Source organism: Leucopleurus acutus, assembly GCF_964270905.1.
Source record: "Leucopleurus acutus genome assembly, chromosome: 1".
In the NCBI taxonomy this organism is placed as follows: Eukaryota; Metazoa; Chordata; class Mammalia; order Artiodactyla; family Delphinidae; genus Leucopleurus; species Leucopleurus acutus.
The window spans coordinates 31,403,942-31,429,335 of NC_139142.1; the positions used below are offsets into that span (position 1 = coordinate 31,403,942).

Below are 25,394 nucleotides of genomic sequence, written 5' to 3' on the forward strand. Positions count from 1 at the left end.
GTAATTGTGGCTCACTGGCCTAATTGCTCCACGGGATGTGGGATCTTCCCAGACCAGGGCTCGAACCCATATCCCCTGCATTGGCAGGCAGATTCTCAACCACTGCGCCACCAGGGAAGCCCTCAAATTCTATTTTTATTGGATGTGCATTGTGTTTTGGTGTATAGGAAACTTTATAGTACAATGATATTTGACTTTTTTCTTAAACCAGGGCAACTGATGTTACTCAAGCACTTAAAACACACATACAGTCAGGCCATTTTTTAATGGTTTCCTTTCCAAAAAATTTATCTTCAGATTAAAGTACACTTTACTTGCCCTGAATTCAAAGATTTATCTTTACATTTCTAAATATGTTTTCCTGCAAAGGTTTTTTAACATAAATTTCAATAGATAAGATCCTGTTTCACCATTGACTTATATCACAAAAGCACACATTCACCTGCCCAAAAAGGAAGCCCTAGTTAGCTTAACTGACAGTATTCAGAAAGCTTTCAGATGGGCTTTAGTTCCATGGCAATTGGAAAGTTAGAAGTTTCCTGATTTGCTCTACCTCATGAAACTTTTTTTTTTAATTTTTAAAAATTTATTTTATTTGTTTATTTATTTATTTATGGCTGCATTGGGTCTTTGTCGCTGCACGTGGGCTTTCTGTAGTCGCGGCGAGCAGGTGCTACTCTTTGTTGTGGTGCGCGGGCTTCTCATTGCAGTGGCTTCTCTTGTTGCAGAGCACGGGCTCTAGGTGCACAGACTTCAGTATTTGTGGCTCACGGGCTCTAGAGCATAGGCTCAGTAGTTGTGGCGCATGGACTTAGTTTCTCCGTGGCATGTGGGATCTTCCTGGACCAGGGCTCGAACCCGTGTCCCCTGCATTGGCAGGCGGATTCTTAACCACTGCACCACCAGGGAAGCCCCCGAGCTGCATTTTTGCACGCAAACTGATATCAGTTTGTGGCCTGGAATTACAAACGGAAGCCCCCAGAACTCTAATCTAAAGTCTCACCCGTGGGGTGGACGCACCACCCGGGACTCTTCCCTACTGGGGGTCCAGATTGCTGTTACTCAGAACCTCCCAGCTTCTGTTTGGATCTGGAAGTAGGTGTTGGCCCAATCCAGTGATGCATATGCCCTGTTGTATTTCTCTAATATTCTTATTCCTTTCCTTCTAATGATTGTATATTAAAATTAAGTTAAATCAGCTTTCATTAAAGAGTGGATTAAAGCTGTTTATTTGTGTCAAATGAGTGGTAATTTTGCCAGCGAATCCAACGAACCTTAAAACTGAAAGCAGGCTTTCGGCAAAACATTTCTTAAGTGCTTAAATGCCACACTGCCCCCAATTTTATCTCATGAAAACTTTCCAGCATACTTGTAATACCTACTATTTAGTTGCTCCTTCGAGATCATTTCAAGGTTCTTAATAAGGGCTTATTTGGATGATGGAATAAATGGAAGACTGAAGACCTATATTCACTTAAATTGAATATATGCTTTATCTGATAAGGGTAACAGATTATTAGCTATGGCATTACCTAGAATACATGTATATGGTTTAATCCATTATTAACTATTCGTTGAGTGCCAGCCTTTATTGGAGTCAGATCCATAAGGTGACATTTTATGTAGTGAAAAGGTAGGAAAAGGTCTGGACTTTTAGAACAGTTCCCTCGGCATTTAAGATATGAGGAAAAGTTGGAGAAGTAATACACTTGACTAACCTGGATGCTGTATGAGTTCTGAAGTATCAAAAGAAGTGACTAAGGTGAGAGGCAATGCCATATACAAATTCTTGCACACTTCACAATACATTCTCTAATAAATCCTATGGCCCTATATGTTTCTGTCTCTGCACAGAGATAAGTTAAACAAACAAACATACAACAAAAAGTGTAAGCCAAACAATTCAAAATAAAATACAAAGGAATCACAGCACTGAAGGAGACTATTCATAAACCTTACCAACCCTGTTCACAAGACCATCTCTGCAATCCTAAATTCTCCTGTATTCTACAACTGCTCCAGACTCTTTCCCATGAATCTAAATAATTTCCTCCCAGCAACTATGTAGTGTGACTTAACCTCTCAGGCTAAGTCTTCCCACCTTTCTTACTGCTCCAGTCCCCAGGTTTGCAAGGTGTCTCTTTTTTGGAGAGATTGGGGTTGGGGAAGATTGGAGAAATAGGGGTAAGAGAAGGGATTAGCAGTCTTACTTTAATAAACCTTACCCTGATCACTTTAAAATCTTCCTGGTTCAGTTCAGGTGATGCTCTGGGGGAGGGTGTTGATACATTTGCTCAGCCCCAGAACCCAAAACAAAACCCCAAAGTTCAAATTCAAACCCTGAACTATTCTTTCCACTCTCCTTTTTTTCATCTTTCTTATATACTGTTTGGACTTACAATGACTTTGTACACCAAAACCGACAATACAGTGTGATAGAGCTCTGTGATATATTTTAGTCAAAGCCTAGTGGAGCTCTGAAGAGGAAATAATTTACATTGCCTGTGGAGTAAGGGAGGCTTCAAGAACCTGGTGTCCCTAAAGCTGCATCTGGAAGATGTGGAAGTTCATGCAATACTCAGGGAGTTAATATCTCCTCCAGGATGGAGCATGGAGTGAATGAAGAACAGTGGTAGTAAAGGCAGGCCAAAGTCATATTACAAACGCCCTTCAATTACTTGCTAAGAAAATTGGAGTGACTATTGTAGGCAGAAAAAAAGAGGAGAATCTCATCATTATTTATGTCTCTTAGATAACTGTCAGCAGTGTGGGAGATAGACTTGAGTTCATAATTAAGGTTTTGTTTTTGTTTTTTAAGTTTTTTGGCCGCACCCATGGCATGTGGGATCTCAGTTCCCCCCACCAGGGATAGAACCGGCACCCTCTGCATTGGAAGTGCAGAGTCTTAACCACTGGTCTGCCGGGGAAGTCCCTTTAATTAAGGTTTTTTGTTTGTTTCTGTTGTTGTTTTTGGGTCTAGATATGAGTGTTAACTAGATCAGCCTAAAGGCAGGAAGGAGATCAGGAATTTCTTTTCTACAGACACTTAGGGGTGAATTTAATAGATGGAAAGATGATAAGGGATTAAACCAGGAATATTTCAGTGGCAATAAAGAGGCAGGGATAGATGGAAAGATTTCAGGGATAGCATGGGAAATGTGAGTCATGTCACCTGCACTCTATACTATTATGTAACCTCAAACACTTGACAGTTGAGGCTTCCTCTGACTCATCCTGGCAAATGGCACACATTGCGGGGAGGTCTGTTTCCCAAGCTACCTATGGTTCATTCGTGTGCCCAGTAGATTGCCAGTCTCTTTAAGGCAGGGATCATATCTCTTCTTCTCTGTGTCCCACAGAAAGGTGTGCTGGATGGTTGATGAATGAGTGGAAACTAGACATTCATAAATGACTGAAGATTACACGCAACCTGGCAATAAAAGCACTAACATTAAAAATTCACGGATAGCAAGACACTACACCAATTAACGTTAAACCTAAACTTTCACAGCACTTTTTCCCCCCATCTTTTTTAAGCTGGTAAACTACCCATCCCACACGTAACTATAGAGGCTAAAGTACTGGCTTCAAAGTAACTTTTTTTAAACAGATTTTATTGAGCGGATTTTATGTGCCAGGGAGTGTTCTAAGAAGAGACCCACAACACAGGAGGTACAGGTTTCTATATCCTTTGACGGTTACTACACACACGACGTAAGTCCCTAAGTCCCGATTGCAAACCGGCTTGCCGGACCAAACCTCTGACGCTCGAATTTCCGGGGGGAAGCGTGAGTATGTTACTACGGATCGATTGCTTTTGCCTGGCGGAGACCTATCTGGACGGGCCCTGCACTGGGAGGCAAAGGAAAGGAGGTCAGTCAAGGACGTACTCCTCGGGAGGGACCCAGAGCCACTGAGATTCGGAAGGCCACGCTGGCCTCTTTGGCTGGGCATCCAAGCGGGTCGGAGAGTTCAGTCATGTTCGCCCCCGCGGTGATGCGCGCCCTGCGCAAGAATAAGACTCTTCGCTACGGAGTTCCCATGTTGGTGAGCGCCGTGAGAAAAAAGTGGGGGAGGGATTCCGGAAGGGGTGCGACCACAAGTCTGGCTGGAAGGAGAGTTCTGTGAAAGTGTAGCGCGTGCGACCGGGAACCGCAGTCTGGGCTAGGAAGGGGCTGGCGTTTAGGCGGTCCTAGTCTCCTAGTCTCTCCCCGCGCCGGTAGTGGGATCTCGAGTCCCCCTTTTACCTCTTTGGTAGTTACCTGGATGTGCTTCTGGAGTGATGTCAGAACCAGATTTTAACCCGTCTGGGTGATTACTAACCTTCCATCCTACCCCGCTCCGCGCCCGCCCGCCCCCAGCTACAGCTTGACGATACTCTGCAGCATTGGAACTAGTTGTATTTACTTAATTTAACTGTATAATTTCGGGCATCTTCAGGTGTCAGCTTATTAGTTTGTGAACTGGCTTAATTCTTCCAGGCTTGTGATGAGTTAAATAAATCCTTGTGAATTGAACGAAGCACGTTGTAGCAGCCCTCAAAACATGGTCGCTGAATTATAGTTGATATTTTTAAAGCACGTTGAAAGTAGTTTTGGTGTCTATTTCTTTGCATCTGTTCCTACGCGGAGTTCCCAGAAGGTTGCGTTCGTCTTGAAATTTAGATTGTTGTTGGCTTAACACACCACCAACCCGAGTGGGAATCCAGCGAGACCACTCCGTTTCTTTTCAGTTTGACCTTGGCAAGTTACTTTGCTTCAGCAAGCCTTGATGTCATAGTAAATGAAACAATTTAAATGAAAAGCATGTGGACAAAGTCCACTTTCTTTTGAATAGTTTATTACTCTGGTATGGATTTGGTACAGCTGAAGTTACTAGCTTTTGCATTTAAGCAGGAGTAAAGGAAAGAAGTGACCTTAGAAAAGTAATGAGTTTTTTTACTCATCTTTGATGAATGCGGATTTCTTGCTCATCTTCGGAAACCCCTTTTTATCTATCTTTCTAAAAGTTTAAAGAAAGCTGTAAGACAATGTAGGTGATGGGGAATGTGTAAGAACTATCCTCCCTGTAGATTCCCCTGCCACAAAATAGAGATCCATTCAAAAATACTGTGATTGTAGTCACTACCTTGAGGTCACCTGCATGTCCCACTGGAAGACAGTTTGATTTTGTTTCTTATCTTTCAAAATCATCAAAGCTAAGCTCTTAAAACCAGTAGTATTAAAGTACCTTCTAAGGTTTCCCTCATTTGTTTTATTTCATGGAGTGGAGACTACCACAGTAGACTTCTTCCCAAGTGTATTTCTCTATACTGGTCTCTGTGTCTATATTGGACCTGTACTATACTGGACCTAGGTCTGTACTGTTTCAAAATATGGATCCTAGACATATAACTACTTTTGTAGAGGAAAATGTTGAATTCAGTACTCTAAAACCCAGTACTACGAGAAGGACCTCAAAAGATACGTCGTCTTCATCATGTATCAGTCAAATATTCCATAATTACTACAGTATACTACTATACTTCAAGTTGAAATTATTTCCTCTCTTCGATAAATGTTAATGCTTGCTTCATAAGAATCTTTATTCAGCAACATACAGAAGAGGACTTAGAGTACCAGGTATAGGCCAATAATACTGTCCTTCCCTGCTCTCCCAAACCACTTGAAAAAGAGAATATATTTGTTGTCTCCCAAACCACTTGAAAAAGAGAGTATATTTGTTGTTTCAGTTTCCACACTGCGCATTTAGTCGGCAGGATTTACCTTTCTAATCTGACCAGTGACTACTGGTTTCTACATTCTAAAAAATTAGCCATTTAATGTTTTCTGTTCAGTTGTTTTTAGTTTATTCAGTGTTATGCAACTATCACCACAGTCTAATTTTAGAACATTTTCATCACCCTAAGAGAAACACCATACTCAGTAGTAGCCACTTCCTGTTGTCCCCGACCCTTCTCCCATCCTAGTTAACCACTAATCTACTTTTGTCTATAGATTTCATAGAATAATACAACTTATGGCCTTTTGTGACTGGCTTTGTTCACTTAGCATAATGTTTTCAAGGTTCATTCATGTAACGTATCAAAACTTCATTCCTTTTAATGGCTAATATTCCATCAGTTGGAATATTTATTTTTCATTGATGAACATTTTCATTTCTTGGCTATTATGAATGATGCTGCTATGAACATTCATGTACGGATTTTTGTATGGATGTGTTTTCATTTCTGTTGAGTAAATACCTAGTAGTAGAAATGCTGGGTCATATGGTAACTCCATGTTTAACATTTTGAGGAACTGCCAAGCTATTTCCCAAAAACTACATCATTTTACGTTCCCACCAGCAATATATGAGGCTTCTGATTTTTCCATTCTTGCCAACAGTTGTCATTGTCCACTTTTTTTTTTAAATTAAACCCTTACTAGTGGGTGTGAAGTGGTATCTCACTGTGGTTTTGATTTGCATTTCCCTAATGACTAATGATGCAGGACATTCGTTCATACAGTGGATTATTGTTTATCTGTATATCTTCTTTGGGGAAATGTCTATTCAAGTCCTTTGCCCATTTTTAAATGGGGCTGTTTTTGTTTTTATTGGGCAGAGGTTTTCTTAAACACCTGGAAGCAGTAAGTTTCCCCGTGTCTGTCAAGGGGCTCTGTGTGCTGGATTGGGTATGCCTTCAGTACCCAGGCAGGTTGCACTCCGCCTTAAGCTGTTACTTCTTGCTTGCTCAGAGCCTCAAGGTTAGCCACAGGTGAGTGTTTAGGGCCTTCGCAGATCTCTCCTGAGCTTACGCGCTGCTCTGGGCACGTGGACAGTTCTGCTCATGTGCATGTCCTTCCAGAGTGTCAGGAACATGCTTGAGCTTTTCAGAGTCCGCTATGGACACCTTATGCCTCATATTTTCCTTTGAGTTCTTTGGTTAGACTATTCCTTGCCCTGTTTTCTACCACCTCAGGCAGTATGATGTTAAACAATGGCCTCTGAAGTTTTTCAGCAAACACTTCCAGGGAGAAGTCTGTTTGCACTAGTTGAGCTCCAAGTCAGGAAAACTAAAGACAGCCTTGTGAGTGGGTCTTCCAGGGAACCACCAGACTGGTCAAATAATGAAAATTCTCAGGGAATAAGACTTCAAGGAGCTCCACCCCATTATGCCCCTTCCAGCGGTTACTGCTTTATATCATGATTTTAGACTGCTGGTTTTCATGTTTACCAAGGAGCGTGGGTCGAGTCGTGGGAACAGGTAGGCTAAAAATGCCACCAAGCTTTCTGCCTTAACCGAGATTCAGTCATTCTCCTTACATAAATGTTCCCAACATCACTGCAGGCTTTTTTAATTTCCAAAGTTCTGGAAAAGTAGATTTGACAACTTTTGCCAGTGTTCTCATTGCGTTAATGGAGAAGGTTTTGGAGATTCTTACTCTGTTTCACTGATGTCACCTTTTTTGTTGGTTTTTTTTTGTCTTTGCTGAAATATTCTAATTTTTCACTTGTTTATTGCTCTTTGAGGCCCTTTTATGATGGTTCCTTTAAAATCTTTGCTAACGTCACTCGATAGTCTTTCCTAATTCAAGTTGCTGTTTCCTGATTCTTGTAGCAAGTGAATGTTTATTTTATCTTGGACATTCTGTATAGTATGTTAGGAAACTTTATATTCTCTTTAGGTCTTCTACTTTAGCAGCCACCATGCTTGCGTTAAGCTTGTGGATAGAAGTTAATGTAGGTAGAGAAGACCAAACACTGTGCCCTGGGGGTACTCCAAGTTCAGAGGGTTGGGGTGTACAGGAGGGACCAATACAGGAGACTGAGAAGGGTTCTCAGTGAGGTAAAAGGAAAACCAGGTTTAAGGGAAGAGAAGGAAAATGTGATCAACGGTGTCCAATTTTGCTCATGAAATAAGATGAGAACAGAGAGCTAAGCGTTGCATTTAGTAACATGGATGTCAGTGTTGGTTGGAACGGGTCTAAGAGAAAGTGGAAAGAGCAGCAAGCACAGACGACTTGTTTGAGAAATTTTACTGCAGGTGAGAACGAAGAAACGGGGTCAGAACATGGGGAAGTGAGGTCTAGAGAAATTTGGTAATAAGATGGCAGAAATGATAGCATTTTTTATGATGAATCATGCAGTGTGGTGAGCAAGATTTTTGATGAATCACTGCCCTTCAGTATATAAGATGGTTGGGATCTAGTGCAGAAATGAAGATACTTAGCTAGGAGTGTAGATACCATGGTAATGAGTGGTCGGTAGTACAGTGCCATGTTGACACTAACTATGTAGCATTAGTACAGACTTCATAGATTAAGTGCACAGTTCTCCATAAAACTCCCCTCATCAGACACCAGCTGAAAGCTGTGCGATATTAGGCCACCTGTGCTTCTGATCAACTGGTTACAAATTCAGTGGTTCCTGATAGCCCCTCAGGTTCAATAATTCAGTAGACTGACTCACAGAACTCAGGATATCACTATACTGAGGATTATTGTTTTATCATAAAGGTTATGAATTAGGAACAGTTGAAGGAAGAGACCCTTAGGGCAAGGTCTGGGGAATGTCCCAAAGGCAGAGTTTCCCTGTTTTCTCCCTGTGGAATCAGGGTATGCCACCATCTCAGCACACTGATGTGTTCACCAACTAGGAAGCTCATCAAGAGGTTTTTATTGGGATTTTCATCATCTGTGGTCGATTGGATCATTGGCTGTGTGACTGAACTCAATCTCCAGCCCCACCCTTTCCTCCTTGGAGGTCAGGAGGTCAGGTTGCTATCACATGGCTCAAGGCCCCCACCCTCTAGTCACATGGTTGACCATCCCCGCATGACCAGCCTCTATCCTGTGACTATCTAGGGACCCACAGTGAGTCACCTCATTAGCATAAACTCAGCTGTGGTCCCAATAACAAAGATGCTCCTGTCACTCAGGAAATTCCAAGTGAGTAGCTCCCTCCCAAGAACCCAGGACCAAGACCAGACAAATTCTTTATTATGTAACACGTTGGTATTGCGATGGCAGTGGTACAGAAAAGAGATGATGGGGGCCTAGACTAGAATATTAGAAGAAGATATAGTCCGAAATTGTCAGATTTAAGAAATATTTTGACAGAACTCAGTGATGGATTAGATGTGAGATAGGAATTAGAGGAGCTAAAGATGACTCCAGAGAAGCTGGCTTGAGTAATTGGATGAAAGTGTTTGACCTTAATTGGGATGTGGAAGATTGATTAGCAGCAGATTGGGGCAGAAAGAGTGTTGGGGTAAAAAATCAAGAATTTTTTCATGTTAATTTATATATACCTGTTAAACTTTCAAGTGGAGATGTGAAGTAGGAGGGCAGGTCTTCACTTCAGTGGGATGTTTCCCACTGAGAATGTACATTTGGAAGTTGTTAGGTTATAGAAGCTATTTAAATCCATGGAACTGGATGGCATCACCTAGGGACTCTCTTGGTTGTGAATAGGTAAAAAAGGTGTGAAGACTGAGCCTTTTGAGATACTCCAACAATTTGAGATGGGAAGGTGAGGAAGAATGAATAAAGGGAGGCTGAGAGGAGTTAGGAAAATCACAGGTGTGTCTTTTTGTTACCAACCAGGGTTCTTGGCCTTCCTTAATCAACAGATATTGATAAGAGGCCAGACAAGAAATTCAGGCAAGACTTTATTAGCAGGGGGGAGCGAAAACAGGTAACAGGTTCCCTCGCTCGCTTGAACCCCTAGGGTGGGGGCCAGCTGATTCCTTATATGGGGAGAGCGTAGGGATGTGTCCATGGGTGGGGGTAAGGGGTGGCTTAGGTGGTCTGCCCACCCCTTTGTGGTGTTGAGTGTAGGGGGCGTGTGCAGTACCCTGCTTTTGCTCCTGACACCGTGTTTTTGCTCCCGGCTCTTCAGAAGTGGCAGTTGGGTTTTGGTCTTTTTGTATCTTGTTGTGCATAATTTGTCCCAACTGTGCATGCTTGCAGTAATTTTTAGTCCCTAATACTTTCTTTGCATTTTGTTGCTGGAGGAGAAGTTTGGCCAGGTGCAAGCACTGCAGCAAAGGGTCCCAGGTCCCAGGTCCCAGCGTGTCTCATTTTCATTGAAACCAAGAGACAAAAAAGTTACTTTACTTATACAAAGAATGATTACATATTGACATTGGAAGTATTAGCTGGTTATATATAACAGATATTTTTCCTGGTTTCTTGTCTTTTGATTTGATGTCATTTTTGTTTTATTTATTTGCAGATAAGAGACTAAATTTTTATGTGGTCAGATTTATTGGGTTTTTAAATTCATAGCCTCAAGGTTTAGTTGGTATTCCAACTTCAAAATTATAGAATTTTACATTTTACAGTGTTTTTATCTGTTTGTATTACTTTAATTGGTAATATTAATATATTGATGATAGGGATCAAACTTAATGTTTTTCCAAATTGCTAGACTTTTACAGCTTGAGGATGAGAGTAAAGCCCATTAGATTATCGGAGGAAATGCTAAAGCAGCAATGGCCATTCATGGGCTCTTTTAAGGTGTACCACATACTGAGAAGGGTAACATACTTCATGAGATTGTTTTATCACTTAGTTAGAAAATGGAGAAAAATGCTCTCTAATTGGCCTATTTTGCAAAATCATAAAATTGAAAGAATTCTAGTCTTGAAGAAGCAAGGCCAGGATTTTATTCCTGGATTTACCCATTACAATCATGGGCAAGTCATTTAGTTCGCTGTACTTTTATTTCCTCATCTATTAAGTGTATTTTTTTCCCCTTAGCTCATAGGTCTTTTGTAAGAATCAACTAATATAATGCTTCTGATGGTGATATTTAAATAAGGTCAAGTACAGGTGGGGGTAATGATTTTGGTATTTGCTCATGTGCTAAAATGTTTCCCAGTGATAGTGTGTACTATATCTACTCTGAGAAGATGAATGGTAACTCACAAGGGAAAATAATCTATAAGATTTTGTATAATCTACCACTGTTGGTGTTCAGATAAGTAATGTATAGATAGACTGAATTCTGCCCTTCTATTTTGTTTAATCGTTTCCCTGTCTTGTTTCAGTTGCTGATTGTTGGAGGTTCTTTTGGTCTTCGTGAGTTTTCACAAATCCGTTATGATGCTGTAAAGATTAAAGTAAGAACTGTCATTGGTGTTTGACATGTGTACATGTATGTTCTGGTTTATGAGACACGAATATTCAGTAAACTAAGCTGTCTTGAGTTTTATCTTGCTTTTTATGACTGATATATGGGGACTTCCCTGGCGGTGCAGTGGTTAAGACTCTGCTCTTCCAATGCAGGGGGCACGGGTTCGCTCCCTGGTCAAGGAACTAAGATCCCACATGCTGCATGGTGATGCCAAAAAATAAACTAACTAACTAACTAAATATAATAAAAATAATACAAACAGTTGTTTAAAAAAAAGACTGATATATAATCTTTGGACTCTTTAAAAAAATTTTTTATACAATTTCTAAAGGTTACTTTCCATTTACAGTTATTACAAAATATTGGCTATATTCCCTATGTCGCACATTATATCCTTGAGCCTGTCTTACACCCAACAGTGTGTACTGCCCATGCCTTCACCCCTGTTGCCCCTCCCCCCTCCCCACTGGTAACCTCTAGTTTGTTTTTTATATTTGTGAGTCTGCTTCCTTTTTTGTTGTATTCACTAGTTTGTGATATTTTTTAGAATCTACATATACGTTATCATACAGTATTTATCTTTCTCTGATTTATTTCACTTAGCATAATGCCCTCCAAGTCCATCCATGTTGCTGCAAATGGCAAAATTTCATTCTTTTTTTATGGCTAAGTAAAACATACGTGTGTGTGTCTGTGTGTGTGTGTGTGTATATATATATATACACACACACACACACAGACACACACACATCTTTCTTTTTTGCAAATTATGGTTTTTTTTTAAGATCTTTATTGGAGTATAATTGCTTTACAATGGCGTGTTTCTGCTGTATAACAAAGTGAATCAGCTATACATATACACATATCCCCATATCTCCTCCCTCTTGCGTCTCCCTCCCACCCTCCCTATCCCACCTCTCTAGTTGGTCACAAAGCACCAAGCTGATCTCCCTGTGCTATGCGGCTGCTTCCCACTAGCTATCTATTTTACGTTTGGTAGTGTATATATGTCCATGCCACTCTCTCACTTTGTCACAGCTTACCCTTTCCCCTCCCCAGATCCTCAAGTCCATGCTCTCGTAGGTCTGACACACATCTTCTTTATCCATTCATCTGTTGATGGACACTTAGGTTGCTCCCATATCTTGGCAACTGTAAGTGATGCTGCTATGAACATTGGGGTGCATGTATCTGTTTGAATCAGTGTTTTTGGTGGTTTTTTTTTTGATATATACACAGGAGTGGAATTTTGGGGTCATATTGTAGTTCTATTTTTAGTTTTTTGAGAGCCCTCCATACTGTTTTCCACAGTGGCTGCACCAATTTACATTCCCACCAACTGTGTAGGGGGGTTTCCTTTTCTCCACATCCTCACCAACATTTGTTGTGTTATTTTGATGGTAGCCATCCTGACAGGTGTGAGATGATATCATGTATACTCAATATACTAAGCAGTCTGAGTTTTATCTTGCTTTTCAAGGCTGATACATGATCTTTGGGCTCTTTCTTACTCTTTAAAATAACATTAATGATCACTTGGAAGTGAATCATGGAATGTATAGAATTTAGTTATCTTTCTCCTCACTCACTAGAAACTTTGCAGTTCTGTTAGCTTTTTCCCATAAAATATGCTCTGGTGTAGCCATTTTTAGGATCTAGAAGGGACTAAAGAACAGGGGACAATAATTTCACTCCATTTTATTATTCTAATTGTAAATTAGCTATTTTGTATTAATACCAGTAAATTATAAGTTATATTGATGTATATCTTTAGTAACTAATACTAAAAGAAAGGAAAATTATCTTTCATTATAGTGATACCTGTCTTTTCATAGCGATCCTTTTAACGCGTATGCATTTGTGGTAGGACTGTGGTTCCTGCGTAGATATATGACTGTCTTTATTTTTACAGGTGAGGAATCTGAGTCTCAGAGAGCTTAAGTAACTTGCTTAAGGCCATGTGGCTATTTAGGGCTAGAACTAGGATTCCCACCTCTATGATTACACAATTACTGTCAAATTCAGGTCTGTTGTTACAGAACAATTCTGGTTAATTCATTCAGAAGTATGTAGCTTTTGTTTGTGGCACACCTCTGATATTTGAGGGTTTTTTCCTGAGTACAGGTGACCCTTGAACAACAGGGGTTTGAACTGTGATGGTCCACTGATACCCAGATTTTTTTCAATAAATACTACAGTACTACACGATCTGCAGTTGGTTGAATCCACGGATGCAGAACTCGCAGATATGGCATGGCGGGCCAACTGTTATTTATTGAGGAAAATCCTTGTATAAGTGGACCCTCGAGGTTCAAACTCGTGTTTTCAAGGGTCAGGTGTATTTCATTAGCAGACATCAGTAACGTTGGTGGGAGAGTATTAAAGGCCTATTCAATTTTTTCAGTTAATTTTATGGTTTAAGAGAAATACCAACGCTAGCTAGTCGTCTTCTTCTTCTTATTTTTTGCGGTACGCGGGCCTCTCACCGCTGCGGCCCCTCCCGCCGTGGAGCACAGGCTCCGGACGCAAAGGCCCAGCGGCCATGGCTCATGCACCCAGCCGCCCCGCGGCATGTGGGATCCCCCCGGACCGGGGCACGAACCCGCGTCCCCTGCACCGGCAGGCGGACCCCCAACCACTGCACCACTGGGGAAGCCCTAGCTAGTCTTAAAGACAGTAGGTATTAGAAAAAATAGTAAATTTAAAAGGAATATATACTTTCTATGAGGGAATAGAGCAATTATAACTGAGTTTTAAAGTTTCTGTTAGCATTCCAATTATTTTATTAAGGAATTTTTCCCTTTTGCTTTAAGATGAAAGTTATAGTAATCTGACTTTTAGAAATGGGATGGCATGTACATATTTGAAAAATAATTGAATATTTGTCATGTGTTTATCATATGTTAGATCCTACAGATAAAGATTCAAGAAACTGGTTCTTATAAAGTTTATAGCATCATCAAGGCTGGGAGACATCTAATATAAAAATGTATCCAAACATACAATATAACAATGCCCAGTGAAATGCTGTATTAGAACTCTGCATAAAACATTACTAGAACTTCAAGGAGAAGCATACGGTTTAGACTTGGCAAAGGGGTATCAGAGAAGGTCTGCTAGAGTTATCAACCTTTGAATTAAGGTTAAGAATGAGTAAGAGTTAGCTAAATGATGGAAATGATTAGTATTATATAACATAGAGTGGCTAACATAGAGGGGAGATTGGGGGAGCAAGATAGGAGGGAGGAGATTGTTTCAAGTGGAGATGCAGAGACCTGTTAAGACACTTTGGCAGTAGAGTATAGATGAACAATAATGGAATCTGAAATAAAACATTTGCAATGAAGATAGAAATGAACGGGTTCCAGAAAAATTTTTAGCAGCAAATTGATAGTGATATAATATTAAAATCTGAATAAATATCAGATGACTTGAGGCTTTGCTTTTGAGGACTGGGTAAATTTTCGTAGCAAGAGAGAGTGAGGGAGATTGCAATAACAGAAGAGGTCTAGACGAGGGGGTCGAAGTAAAGAGAACAAAGGAGAAATGAGGCTGATTGAAATTAAGAGGATGAGATTGGTCAAGGTCTATGGAAGGAGGCTGAGAGGACAAAGTTGAGGTGAGAAGGATCAGAGAACAAGACCTACTGAGACTGAGATGTCCAGGTTGGTTGATGTTGAGAAGTCAGACTCAGGTGAAGTCAAGAGTCAGTGTTTAGGTGAGGTTGAGTTCAAATAAGGTTGAGAGGGTAAGGTGGATTAAATTTGAGAGGAATTGAGAAGGTAAGATTGGTTGAGGCTGACAGCTCTTACAAGGGTTGAGAGGTTGAGATTCAGGAGGAGTCGGGGGAAAGATTGCTGAGGTCAAGGGCTGGGGGTCAAGACTGTGGTTGAGAGGACAAATTCAGTTAAGAAAGATCAAGGATAAGTACAGCTGAGAAGTTTTGAGGAGGGTGGAAAAAGACTGTATTGATTCAGAGTGACCAGCCGTTTTAGGTTGCCTGGAGCTGTCCTGATTTTAGGACTGAAAATCCAGTGTCCCAGGATGTAAAAGTTCCTGCTCTTCAGTTGTGGGTATGGAAGGTTGAAAGGAAAGTACAGAACCCATGAGGCGGGCTTAAACAAATAAGCTGAAAGCAATAGCTTTCAGTTAGCGTGAAATAGACGTGACATAGCTCATCTGCCTTCATTATGGCTGTTGCTCTTGTTTTCTCCTGACTCCTAATGCTAACAACTATGGCTCCACAGTAATAGATTATCTGCTTTTGCATCACTCCAAGTAATATGATTTAAGTGTACAATTAAGTGCACTGTAATCCTGAGCATTAACAGTCTTTTTTTTTAAACCTTTGCTTGACTGTTGTAGTTTGTAAAGAAATAGTGCTTGTTTAATTTTTTCCCTTTTAAACAACTTAGGTTGTTTCCATGTCTTGGCTATTGTGAACAATGCTGTAGTGAACATGGGGTGCAGATACCTCTTCAAGATAGTGATTTCATTTCCTTCAGATAAATACCCAGAGGTGAAATTCCTGGGCCATATGGTAGCTCTATTTTCCATTTTTTGCAGGAATCTCCATAGTGTTTTCCACAATAGCTGTACAAATTTATATTCCCACCAACAGTGCACAAGGACTCCCTTTTTCCACATCCTCTCCATCAGTTGTCATTTCTTGTCCTTTTGATAATAGCCATTCCAACAAGTATGAGGTGATATCTCATTGTGGTTTTGATTTGCATTTTCCTGATGATTAGTCATGTTGAGCATCTTTTCATGTACCTGTTGGTCATCTGTATGTTGTCTTTGGAAAAATGTTCTGATCCTCTGCCCATTTTTTAAGCAGATTTTTTTTTGGAGGGGGCGCTACTGAGTTGTATGAGTTCTTTATATATTTTGGATATTAACCTTTTATGAGTTATATGATTTGCACTTATTTTCTTTCATTCAGTAGGTTGCCTTATCCTTGTGTTGATTGCCTTTTCCTGTATGTGAAATTCATCTCTATTTTAGCTCTAAATTCAGGGTCAGCAAGCTTTTCCTGTAAGGAGCCAGGTAGTAAGTGTTTTAGGCTTTGTGAGCTACACTCTTCCACAGCTATTGAAATCTGGTGTTGTATCATAAAAGCAGCCATGGACAAAAACAAATGAGCATGGCTGTGTTCAAATAAAACTTTACTGACAAAAATGGATATTAGACTAGATTTGGTCCATGGGCCATAGTTGCTGACCCCATGATTTTTTCATTGCTGTATGGTATTCCACTAATTATACCATAATTTATTTATCCATTTTACTCTTAGACATTTGAGTTGCTTGGCAGTTTTGGTTACTGAAAATAATGTCGCTGTGAACATTCTTGTATATTTTTCTTGCTGCATGTATGCAAAAAAGGAATTGCTGGATTCTCACCTTTATTTGATAATTTCCAAACTGTTTTTCAGAGTGATTGAATCAGTTGTAGGGAAGAAAAAATAATTTTCCCGTTACCCTTCTACATTCTTGTCTGAGATCCTTCTGTAATAAAATACAGATTAATAAGAGAAAAACAAACAGAAGTTTAATAACATGTATACCTCTTGTATACATGGGAGATACCCAGGACAAGTGAGTAAAACTTTCCCCACCACCACCTTAAATACTATCTTAAGACAGAAGAAGGATGTTGGAGGGGGAGGGCAGTTATGAGAGGTTACCGGGAAAAGCACAGTAGAAGGGTAAGGTTGCTGCACAGATTGAAGTGGGCACCTTCTCGATTGGTAGAAGTTTCTTGTGATTTAGAATCATCCTTCTCTTCCTGGTACTAAAAGGGAGACACTTATAAATGGAGATTTCCTTTGTAAATGTATGTGTCCCTCACAAAAGTGTAACTTGTACTGATTTTCAGAGCTTGCGCGTTTGGTGTTTCCTAAAAACAATCAGCTCAAGATAATCTTTATGCCAAAGAGACATATTTTGGGGTGTCATATTCTGCTTCCCTTCACATTCTGCACTACTGCTTTAAAACAAAGAATGTCGTCCTCCATCCAGTTCTGTAGGTGATCTTGGGTGGCCTTGGACTGCAGTGGCTTGAAGCAGGATTTCGGTTCCCTGGCCAGAGACTGAACTCAGGCTGTGGCAGTGAGAGTGGTGAATCCTAGCCACTAGGCCAGTGGCCAGTAGGGTTTGTAGAAGTGAATTTCCACAAAGAGATGGAAAGTAGTGAAACAAATAAAGTGTTTATTAGGAGGAAAAAGAGTATGTGTGAAAAAACTTAACACAGGTGGACTCAGAGAAAGAGTCGCGCCCTCGTGGTAGTTGGAATCACTTACACGGGGCATTTCTTCTGGGTTTCCTCTGGCCAGTCATCTTGCCTTTGCCTGGCTCTGAGTCCATATTTGTTTATGTCAGGGTCCTCCCCTGTGTGCACACGCATCTCTTAGCCAAGATGGATTCTAGTGAAGAGGGCTATGGGTAGGTTGACATCACTTACTGTGGGGTGATGCCCCCTCCCTTTTTGACCCCCGAGGAGCCTTTCTGCACATGCATAGTCGGGAAGGTCTCCTTGACCTCAAGAATGAGAAATATGTGGTCTCTTTATCTTTTATCTGGGCAGGGCTCAGCTCCTCCTTGATTCTGTCCCCCAACAGGATAGTCTCGAGCTGCTCAGCCTGGGGCCTATCTGTCTCCTGCCTCATAGGAATCAGGTAATTAGCCACTACAATCACTGACCTTACCATACACCCTGAAAGGAATTCAAGACAAAGAACAGGATGAGACACTCTGCTTTGGCAAAACAGGCCCTTAGTTAGATATATTTTGGAAAAAGATTTTTATGAACCTGGATTCTTGCATCTTCCCATACTCAGAAGAGCACTAAAATCATTAACTGAGATGTCTCTTCCTCACGACTAGCAATAACCTTCTACCGAGATGTATGCTTGATTGCACGTATTCCTTAGCCATATATATACTCTCTATATACTAGCCTCTTCCCCTACCTCTTCAGAGCAATTCTTCAGATTTATCTGGGAGGTTGTCTCCTGGGCTATAGTCCTCAATGAGACACTGGATACTCAACCGAGAGCTCTTATATTGTGCGTTTTTCTTTCAGTCAACACTGCTAACAGTTTTTTGTACCCCAGGCTCCAAATACTTGCCAATACTTGCTATTATAGGTTGGGGTAGTTTTCCTCATTTTGTTTTTTAAAGCTGTTTTGGTGGGTGTGTTATGAATTGTTACCTAATTATGTGATGAATTTGAAATTTTCGTGATGATGAAACTGAGTCCCCCTAAAAGTTCTTGTATTGAGTCTGATTAATCTCTCTATCCAGAACTCTAGTCCCTTTCTTGTCCCATCTGACCTCAATCTTGAGCTAACTGAACACTAATCAACCAGAGTCAGATGACTAAAAAATTGCCGTTGTTAGTAACATTATTAATGTACTAAAATTGCTATTATAGATATCATCATTAATGTAGAAACTCAGGTTGTTTCTCTAGGGCAAGACTAGCTCACAGACCCCTGAGCCATGGACTGCCTGGGCAGAGAATCATAAACAAAAGACATCTTGACTCTCAAAACTGCAATTAAGAAGATGATTAATTCCATCTTCTTTTGTAATATATGCTTGTAATGTGATGAATTTCCTTTTAAGCATGGCCATGGCTATGTCATGAAAGTTTTAATATGTAATATATTCATAATCAATCGAATTAAATTTGTTTTTATTTATCCGTGAGCTATTTCGAAGTGGTTTTCCTTAACTTATAAACATAGGGAATTTTCTAGTTACTATTTTTTTATTGATTTCTAACTTGAGTGTGTTGTAATCAAAGAAAATTTTCATTGAGTTCTTTCTTTTGATATTTGTTGAGACTGGCTTTATGAGCTAACACATGATCAGTTTGTATGAATGATGTATGCTTGTTGGGTACATAATAAAAGTATGTTGTTGGGTACATACTAAAAGTTTATACATTCATTTGGTCAAGTTTGTTATTTGTGTTTTTTCAAATTTCTGTGTTTTTGACTTTTTATATCTGTTCTCCTACCAAGAGAATTGTGTTAACATCTCTCATTATGACTGTTTGCCTATTTCACCGTGCTTTTAGGTACATATAATTTCAGAATTATTATGTCTTCTGGTGAATTGAATTTTCATTGTAATGAAACTTTGCGTGGTAATAATGCTTTTTCCCCTTACAACCTATTTTGTTGGATATTAATATGGCTTCACCAGCTTTCTTTTTAATCTCAACCTTTCTGTAAACTTAAGTTTTAGATATATCTCTTATAAACAGAAAATATGTTTTAATAGTTTTGTTTTATAATTGGCTCATTAAATATATTTCCATTTAATGTAATTTTAAAATATATTTGGGTTTAAATATGCCTTCCTTTTATGTGCTATTGTTATAATTATTTCTGTCTTGTTGTTCTCTTTTGGATTAATAACATTATATTATTTTGCTGTTGTTCCATTAGTTTGGGAGCTGTAGTCTTACTCTTCCACTAGAAGTTTCACTAGAGACTGTTGTGATCTACAGATTTTTTTTTTTTTTCCTTCTACTGTTTTGGTCTTGATGGGGAGCAGAATACACCACCCCACAATGTGCCACTTTGGCATGTGGATTGTTTTAAGCTGAAGGCAATTATGACCCAACAGACTCAGGAAAAGCTTTTTATCTCTTCTTTAACTGCCCAAAAGGATTTAGGTAGGAAGCCTGTACAGGAAGATAGCTATTATGAGAGAGAACTTTTTATATCAGAAGGACTTATCTGCATGGCATGGAAACGTTTGTTTACCAAACATTTGGTCTTCTCATTTTCCTGCTTCTTCCTCTTTGAAGCCCCAGACCCCTACCCCCTTAGCTCAGGATGGCATATAAGTCTAAGTTGACTACCTGTGAGTCTTATGTGTTTGTGGGGCTCCCATACATACATAATTAAACGTTTTTCTCCTGTTAAATCTGTTTTATGTCAGTTTAATTATTAAACCAGCCAACGACCCTAGAAGGGAAGAAGGGAAAATTGTTCCTCCCCAACAGTCTGGTTTTGGTATTGGGATAATGTTGACTTCATAACATGAGTTGGGAAGTGTTTCCTCTTTTTTATTTTCTGGAATTGATTATGTAGAACTGGTGTTACTTCTTCCTTAAATATTTTATAGAAGTTTGCCAGTGAAACCATCTGGGCATCTCGTTTTCTTTTTCAAAATGTTTTTAGCTATGAATTTAATTTTCTAAATAGATGAGACTATTCTGGCTATGTATTCTTCTTTCTCTTACATTTTCTAATTGGTTTTTACTTGCATAAAGAAACTATATTGATTTTGTATGTGGATCCATGCCCTTTGATTTTTGGGTGTTGATTTAACTACCTTGTTGAATTCTCTTTAACAAGCAGTAATCATAGTAAATATTCTTAATAGAGAAACATTAAAAGCATTCCTATTAAAGCTAGGAACAATAAAGGAATATCCGTAATTGTAGCTACTTTTTAAGTAATATTTTGGACAGCGTAGCCTATAAAATTGAACAGCACACTGTTTTTTTAAATTTTATTTTATATTGAACTGTAGTTGGTTAGCAATATTGTGTTAGTTTCAGGTGTACAGCAAAGTGATTCAGTTATACATATATATGTAGCTGTTCTTTTTCAAATTCTTTTCCCATTTAGGTTGTTACATAATATTGAGCAGAGTTCCCTGTGCTATACAGTAGGTCCTTGTTGGTTATCCATTTTAAATATAGCAGTGTGTACATGTCAATCTCAAACTCCCTAACTATCCTTTCCACCCCCCAGCCTCCCCACCCCCCCAACCATAAATTCATTCTCTAAGTCGTGAGTCTGTTTCTGTTTTGTAAATAAGTTCATTTGTATCATTTGTTTTTAAGATTCTGCATATAAGCAGTATTATACAATATTAGTCTTTGTCTGACTTACTTCACTCAGTATGGTGATCTCTAGGTCCATCCCTGTTGTTGCAAATGGCATTATTTCATTCTTTTTAATGTCAGAGTAATATCCCATTGTATATATGTACCACATCTTCTTTATCCATTCATCTGTCGTTGGAGATTTAGGTTTCTTCCATGTTTTGGCTATTGTAAACAGTGCTGCAATGAACATTTGGGTGCGTGTATCCTTTTGGACTATGTTTTTCTACAGATATATACCCAGGAGTGGGATTGCAGGATCATATGGTACCTCTATTTTTAGTTTTTTAAGGAATCTCCATACTGTTCTCCACAGTGGCTGCACCAATTTACATTCCAACAAACAGTGTAGGAGGGTTCCCTTCTCTCCACACCCTCTCTAGCATTTGTTGTTTGTGGATTTTTTGATGATAGCCATTCTGACTTATGTGAGGTAATATCTCACTGTAGTTTTGATTTGCATTTCTCTAATAATCAGTGATGCTGAACATCTTTTCATGCACCTCTTGCCATTTGTATGTCTTCTTTGGAGAAATGTCTATTTAGGTCTTCTGCCTATTTTTTGATTGGGTTATTTGTGTTTATGATATTAAGCTGCATGTGATGTTCATAAATTTTGGAGACTAATTCTTTGTTGTTGCATTGTTTGAAAATATTTGCACCCATTCTGTGGGTTGTCTTTTTGTTTTGTTTATGGTTTCCTTTGCTGTGCTAAAGCTTTTAAATTTCATTAGGTCCCATTTGTTTATTTTTGTTTTTATTTCCATTACTCTGGGAGATGGATTGAAAAGGATATTGCTGTGATTTATGTCAGAGAGTGTTCTGCCTATGTTTTCCTGTAATACGTTGTGTGTGTCCAGTCTTATATTTAGGTCTTTAATCCATTTTAAGTTTATTTTTGTGTATGGTGTTAAAGAGCATTCTAATTTCATTTTTTTACAGGTAGCTGTCCAGTTTTCCCAGCACCATTTCTTGAAGAGACTGTCTTTCCTCCATTGTATAGTCTTACCTCCTTTGTCATAGATTAATTGACCATAGGTGCGTGGGTTTATTTCTGGGCTTTCTATCCTGTTCCATTGATCTATATGTCTATTTTTGTGCCAGTACCAGACTGTTTTGATGACTGTAGCTTTGTAGTTTAGTCTGAAGTTGGGGAGCCTGAATTTTCCAGCTCCATTTTTCTTTCTCAAGATTGCTTTCACTATTCAGGGTCTTTTGTGTCTCCATACAAATTTTAAAATTTTTTGTTCTAGTTCTGTAAAAAATGCCATTGGTAATTTGATAGGGTTTGCATTGAATCTAGATTGCCTTGGTTAGTATACTTATTTTGACAACATTGATTCTTCCAATCCAAGTATATGGTATATCTTTCCCTCTATTGTGTCGTCTTCGATTTCTTTCTTCAGCGTCTTATAGTTTTCAGAGTACAGGTCTTTTGTCTCCTTAGGTAGGTTTATTCCTAGGTATTTTATTCTTTTTGATGTGGTGGTAAATGGGATTTTTTCTTTAATTTCTGTTTCTGATCTTTTGTTGTTAGTGTATAGAAATGCAACAGATTTTTGTGTATTAATTTTGTAACCTGCAACTTTACCAAATTCATTGATGAGCTGTAGTAGTTTTCTGGTAGCGTTTTTAGGATTTTCTATGTACAGAATCATGTCATCTGCAAACAGTGACAGTTTACTTCTTTTCTAATTTGGATTCCTTTTATTTCTTTTTATTCTCTGATTGCCACAGCTAGGACTTCCAAAACTGTGTTGAATGAAAGTGATGAGAGTGGACATCCTTGTCTTCTTCCTGATCTTAGAGGAAATACTTTCAGCTTTTTTTTGAAATATTTATTTATTTTTAAATTATTATTTTGGCTGTGCTGGGTCTTCATTGAGGCACGCGGGCTCCGCATTGCGGTATGCAGACTTTTTAGATGTGGCATGCGGACTCTTAGTTGCGGCATGCATGCGGGATCTAGTTCCCTGACCAGGGATTGAACCCGGGCCCCCTACATTGGGAGTGTGGAGTTTTACCCACTGGACCACCAAGGAAGTCCCTGCTTTTAGCTTTTGAACACTGAATAGCTGTAGGTTTGTAGTATACGGCCTTTATTATGTTGAGGTATGGTTCCCTCTATGCCCACTTTCTGGAGAGTGTTTTTCATAAATGGGTGCTGAATTTTGTCAAAAGCTTTTTCTTCATCTATTGAGATGATCATATGGTTTTTATTCTTCAGTTTGTTGATGTGGTGTATCACACTGATTGATTTGTGGATACTGAAAAATCCTTGCATCCCTGTGATAAATCCCACTTGATCATGGTGTGTAATCCTTTAATGTATTGTTGGATTCAGATTGCTAGTAGTTGGTTGAGGATTTTTGTGTCTGTGTTCATCAGTGATATTGGCCTGTAATTTTCTTTTTTTGTGATATGTTTGTCTGGTTTTGGTATTAGGGCTATGGTGGACTCATAGAATGAGTTTGGGAGTTTTCCTTCCTGTGCAATTTTTTTGGAACAGTTTCAGAAGGATAGGTGTTAACTCTTCTCTAGATGTTTGATAGAATTTGCCTGTGAAGCCATCTGGTCCTGGGTTTTTGTTTGTTGGGAGTTTTTCAATCACAGTTTCAATTTCAGTACAGTAAGTCCCCTACACATGAATGAGTTTTGTTCCAAGAGTGCATTTGTAAGTCCACTTTGTTCGTAAATCCAACAAAGTTAGCCTAGGTACCTAACTAACACAGTCGGCTATATAGTACTGTACTGTAATAGGTTTATAATACTTTTCACACAAATAATACGTAAAAATCAAACATCTCAAAAAACTAAATCATTTTTAATCTTACAGTACAGTACCTTGAAAAGTACAGTAGTACAGTACAACAGCTGACATACAGGGGCTGGCATCAAGTGAACAGGCAAGAAGAGTTACTGACTGGAGGAGGGAGAGGAGGGGGGCGATGGTAGAGCAATAGGAGGAAGGATCGTCAGCAGTAGGAGGTGGAGGGCAAGGTGCAGTTTCACTCACGCCTGATGTTGATGGCGCAGGTTCTGGTTCCTTGCTGGATTCAGTTCTATCCACCCTCTTGAAAAAATGATCCATTGATGTCTGGGTAGTAGCTCTTTTTTTCTTGTCATAGATGATATGGTAGCACTGGACTGAATTCTGAACGTCTGCTGCAACCTTTGTGCACCATTCTATGTTTGGGTCCTGTGCCTCAAAACCTAACAGTGCCTCCTCAAATAAAGAAAATCCCCTTGCCATTTCCCTTGTTGTGAATCTCTTCGGTTCTTCAGTTACTTCTTCCTCTTGTCTCTCTTTGTCCTTTCTCTGGGCCTCCAATTCCATCAGGTCTTCAATTAGTACTGTAACCTCCTTGTGTTGCACAGCAAGGAATTCAATGAAGCCATCCTGTTGCAGATCTAGCTCCAGCTTCTTGCTTAGGGTCACTGAGTTGCTGAAGACCTCTTTGGGCTCCTCATCCACCTTCTCAAATCCACGAAAATCGTGAACAAACTGCAGGCAAAGGTTCTTCCAAACCCTATTCGTGGTGATGGCCGTAACCTCACGCCATGCAAAGTCAGTGTTTTTATGGCCTTGTAGTCCTGCCAAAATTGTCACAAGGTGGTCCCTGATTCCTGTCACTCGCCTTTACTGCGAAAAGTGTGATGTAAATAATATTTCTTGAAAGTCACTATAACGCCCTGGTCCATAGGTTGAATGAACAATATAGTATTTGGTGGCAGATGTACTACTTTGACGTTGGGATGAAAGTCATCCATGAATGGGGGTTGGCCCCGAACACTGTCAAGCAGCAAAGGAATGTCGAATGGGATGTCCTTCTCCAAGCAATATTTCCCTACCTCCGGGATAAAGTGGTGGAAAAACCAGTTCTAGAAAATGGCCTGTGTAACCCAGGCTTTGGGGTTACTCTTCCACACAACAGGAAGAGATCCCTTGGCTTTGTTTTTACGGGCTCTTGGGTTCTCTGAATAATAAACTAAGAGAGCCTTCAGCTTCATACTGCGGGAAGCACTGCCACCAATCAATAGAGTTAGTCTGCCCTTTGCTGCTCTATAGCCTGGCATTAACTTTTCCTCCTTACTGATGTAACTTTGGTCTGCCATCCTCTTCCAGTACAGTACTATCTCATCCACATTAAAAACCTTCTCTGTTGAATACACGCCTTCATCAGTAATTTCTCAAAGAGTTTCAGGAAATTCCTGGGCAGCTACCGTATCTGCACTCACTGCCTTGCCACTTACTTTTACGTTGTGAAGTTTGGCTCTAACCTTGAACCCGTGAAACCAGCCATTGCTGACATTAAAAGATGTGCCCTCTGATTCTTTGCCGTGTTTCTTCTTCAAGT

The 25,394-nt window shown here is 39.6% G+C and overlaps 1 protein-coding gene across 2 annotated transcripts in view; it reads left to right on the forward strand.

The window, feature by feature from the left end:
* Positions 1 to 3,858: 3,858 nt before the first annotated feature.
* The window catches only part of COX16 (cytochrome c oxidase assembly factor COX16), a 33,905-nt gene continuing 12,369 nt past the window's right edge, over positions 3,859 to 25,394 (forward strand). Inside the window, exons 1-2 of one of the 2 annotated variants that reach the window (XM_082844907.1) lie at positions 3,859 to 4,047; positions 11,036 to 11,107. In XM_082844907.1, the coding sequence (XP_082701033.1) occupies positions 3,979 to 4,047; positions 11,036 to 11,107 (141 nt within the window). In that variant the 5' untranslated portion in view covers positions 3,859 to 3,978. The remainder of the gene's footprint in view (positions 4,048 to 11,035; positions 11,108 to 25,394) is intronic. The other variant, XM_082844908.1, reaches the window with a different exon arrangement.